General features: G+C 44.2%; 1 protein-coding gene across 2 annotated transcripts in view; it reads left to right on the top strand.

Moving 5' to 3' along the window:
* LOC119340195 (G-type lectin S-receptor-like serine/threonine-protein kinase At1g67520) overlaps nt 1–2,824 on the top strand; it is a 4,428-nt gene extending 1,604 nt beyond the window's left edge. Inside the window, exons 2-8 of one of the 2 annotated variants that reach the window (XM_037612095.1) lie at nt 40–143; nt 242–500; nt 626–854; nt 940–1,090; nt 1,189–1,374; nt 1,486–1,568; nt 1,666–2,824. In XM_037612095.1, coding sequence (XP_037467992.1) covers nt 338–500; nt 626–854; nt 940–1,090; nt 1,189–1,374; nt 1,486–1,568; nt 1,666–2,452 — 1,599 coding nt within the window. In that variant the 5' untranslated portion in view covers nt 40–143; nt 242–337 and the 3' untranslated portion in view covers nt 2,453–2,824. Of the gene's footprint in view, nt 1–14; nt 144–241; nt 501–625; nt 855–939; nt 1,091–1,188; nt 1,375–1,485; nt 1,569–1,665 lie in introns of those variants that run through there. The other variant, XM_037612094.1, reaches the window with a different exon arrangement.
* The last annotated feature ends 333 nt before the right edge of the window (nt 2,825–3,157 follow it).

Genomic DNA, 3,157 nt, shown 5'->3' on the forward strand with positions numbered 1-3,157 from the left:
ATATAAAAGATACCATGGTGAACAAGTTAGAACATTCAGGTGCAACGACAAGGGAGTTTACACTCGAGTTGTTGAGACAAATTACAGATAATTTTTCTGAGAAGCACGAAATTGGTCGTGGTGGGTTCGGAATAGTCTACAAGGTACATTTGACTATTGCTTTCATATTATTATATTTTTGGAACAATCTTGCTTTCATGTTGCAATTATACTATAAGAACCCATGTAATTTTTCTAACAGGGAGTACTGGATGATGGGGAAGAGATTGCTATCAAAAAGCTTCACTGCGTGCCGGGGCTTGATGACACACAATTTAGGAATGAGTTTAATAACCTTATGACAGCCCAACATCCAAATATTACCCGGTTGATTGGCTACTGTTATTATCTAGGACATCAACGCATTAAGTACAATGATGAATATGTTTTTGCCCATGTGGTAGAAAAATTTCTGTGCTTTGAATACTTGAAGAGTGGAAGCCTTGACAAGCATATTTCTGGTATGACTATGCCCTATTCAGCACATTCAATTGTTTTGCATGTAGAGGAGGAATAATCCCTAAATTTATGTACTTCTTAGATCCCTATATTTACGTCTTGCTACACTGCATGTCTACCTCTACAGATGAATCATGCGGACTAGATTGGCACACACGCTTCAAAATTATTAAGGGAGTTAGTGAGGGCTTAAATTACCTTCATAATGGATGCAAAGATTCTATTTACCATCTTGACTTGAAACCTGGAAATATATTGCTGGACAAGAACATGGTCCCAAAAATTGGAGATTTTGGTCTGTCAAGACTTTTCCAATCAGAAAAAACCCATATCACAAGCAAATTTGTGGGAACAGTGTAAGTTGATGCCTCAATTCTAAATAATCAATTTATTCTTCAAAACAAATTAAGGAAATAATTGTGTTAAATATATACCATGCAGTGGATACATGCCACCAGAATACATCAATAGAGGCGCAATCACAACGAAGTTTGACGTATTCAGTTTGGGTGTTATAATCGTTCGGATAGTGGCAGGTCATGAGGGCTATTCCAGATGTGAACAAATGTCCCCTCAAGAATTTATTGAGCATGTAAGGAAAATATTTTTGTATCATGAACATTAACCCCCTTTCCACAAATATAATAATCCTGTCGTGTCTTACTTTCTATGCCACTCGCCACTTTGCAGGTACATGAAAACTGGAGAAAACGGCTGCAGGAAACAATGTCATCGTACACATCAGAGCAAGTTAAAACATGCATTGAAATAGCTTTAAGGTGTGTGGAGTTTGACCGAGAGAAAAGGCCTACCATAGCGGATATTGTGGATGAATTGAATAAGATTGAGGATGCTGGAAGTTCAGCTATAGGCAAGGTATTTTATTTATATTGTCACACTGCTGACTATGCTCCCATGTGTCCATGGGTAATTTTTTGTTCACCTGCAACATGAGTTTCCTTTTGGTTGTGCCTTTGCTCATTCAAGATCTCAGAAGAAACTGAGCACTCCCCGGAAAAACAACTTGCGATTGAAGAACAAAAAATAGAGTGTACAAAAGAGCATACCAGGTACTTATTTTTGTTTCGCAATGACAATCATGCCATTACACATAGGACTTGTTCTTTCCACTTTTCACAATAACTCATCATTTTGCTTGCATCTTAGCAGATACGCGAGAACAAATCGCATTTCCACTCTCGTGAAGTATCATGCAGCAGAGTCAATTGGTTTCGTAATTGGTGCCATGGTCTCCTTCTCTCTGACCCCCAAGCTGGTCGAGCTCCCCAGCGACAAGTACAACTTGCATGTAAACTGCAAGAAAGAGGTAGAGTACCTCTACAAAGAGTTGGTGCGCATGCAAGCTGGCCGGCACGACCTGGCCGAGGTGTCGCGGGACCAGCTAGATGAGGTCGTGAAGCTCTGGGCCGAGGAAGTGAAGGACCTCTCATATCAAGAGGAGAATACCATTGACCTGGATGAGGTGCCACAGGACCAGTTGAATGGTGTTGTTAAGCTCTGGGCCGAGGAAGTAAAGGACCTCTTATATCAAGAGGAGAACACCGTTGACCTAGATGAGGTGCCGCGGGACCAGCTGAATGATGTTGTTAAGCTCTGGGCCGAGGAAGTAAAGGACCTCTCATATCAAGAGGAGAATACCATTGACCTTGACGAGGTGCAGCGGGACCAGCTGAATGGTGTTGGTAAGCTCTGGGCGAAGGAAGTAAAGGACCTCTCATATCAAGAGGAGAATACCGTTGACCTGGACGAGGTGCCACGGGACCAGCTGCATGGTGTTGTTAAGCTCTGGGCCGAGGAAGTAAAGGGCCTATCATATCAGGAGGAGAATACCGTTGATCTGGCCGAGGTGCCGCGGGGCCAGCTGGATCAGGGGGAGAATACCGTTGATTCCTTTATGGTGTGCTTACCTCGCACGTCTCTGTCACGCCTGTGATGGTGGGTAGCACCTCCACAACTCTTTTTTTAGACAAAGCATCTCAACAACTACTACACCCTCTACATGACTCAAGGCTGGCCCATCGTGAGCAGCCCGTGGGCCAGCACAGCTACGGAGGAGTCCCCACGTTCGGGAAACCCACCAAGAAGGCTTGACCACCTGCGTGTGGATTGGGGCCCAGCCCATGTAATGCTTGCTTACTTATAGCCGCCACCCCGTGTAGAGGGATCGGCATCTATGAACCCTAACCTAAATCCCCACTATTCTTCCCCAAAACATTCCTCCATCTCTCTCTCTAGACTTCTATTCTGTATGCAATTCCTCTTCCAGCAATACAAATTAGTAGTGGGGTGTTAAAATTGGTATCTAGAGCCACCGATCTCACGCGTTTTTGTAATTCCAGCGAGAGGTTAGTCGCTGATTCGTTCGGTGACTGTAAATCCAATCCGAGGACAATCGGCTGGAAAATTCCGGCTGACAAATTCCAGGCTCCCTAGTAAGATCAAGATCTTTGCTCGTCTGCAAGCCCCGTCCGTAATTTTACCGGCGCCGCTCTCTCTTTTTCATGGCTGTGGCAAGGACCCACTAGTGCAGTAGCACGAGGAACCCCTTTCGCCCCACCTTCGTATGTTCTGATCGCTGGGCGACTCACAGTGTTCCCTGGATTTTGGTCGTAATATTTTTATCGAAGGAAAAGAGACA

The sequence above is a fragment of the Triticum dicoccoides genome, chromosome 7B (genome assembly GCF_002162155.2).
Source record: "Triticum dicoccoides isolate Atlit2015 ecotype Zavitan chromosome 7B, WEW_v2.0, whole genome shotgun sequence".
Taxonomy (NCBI): domain Eukaryota; kingdom Viridiplantae; phylum Streptophyta; class Magnoliopsida; order Poales; family Poaceae; genus Triticum; species Triticum dicoccoides.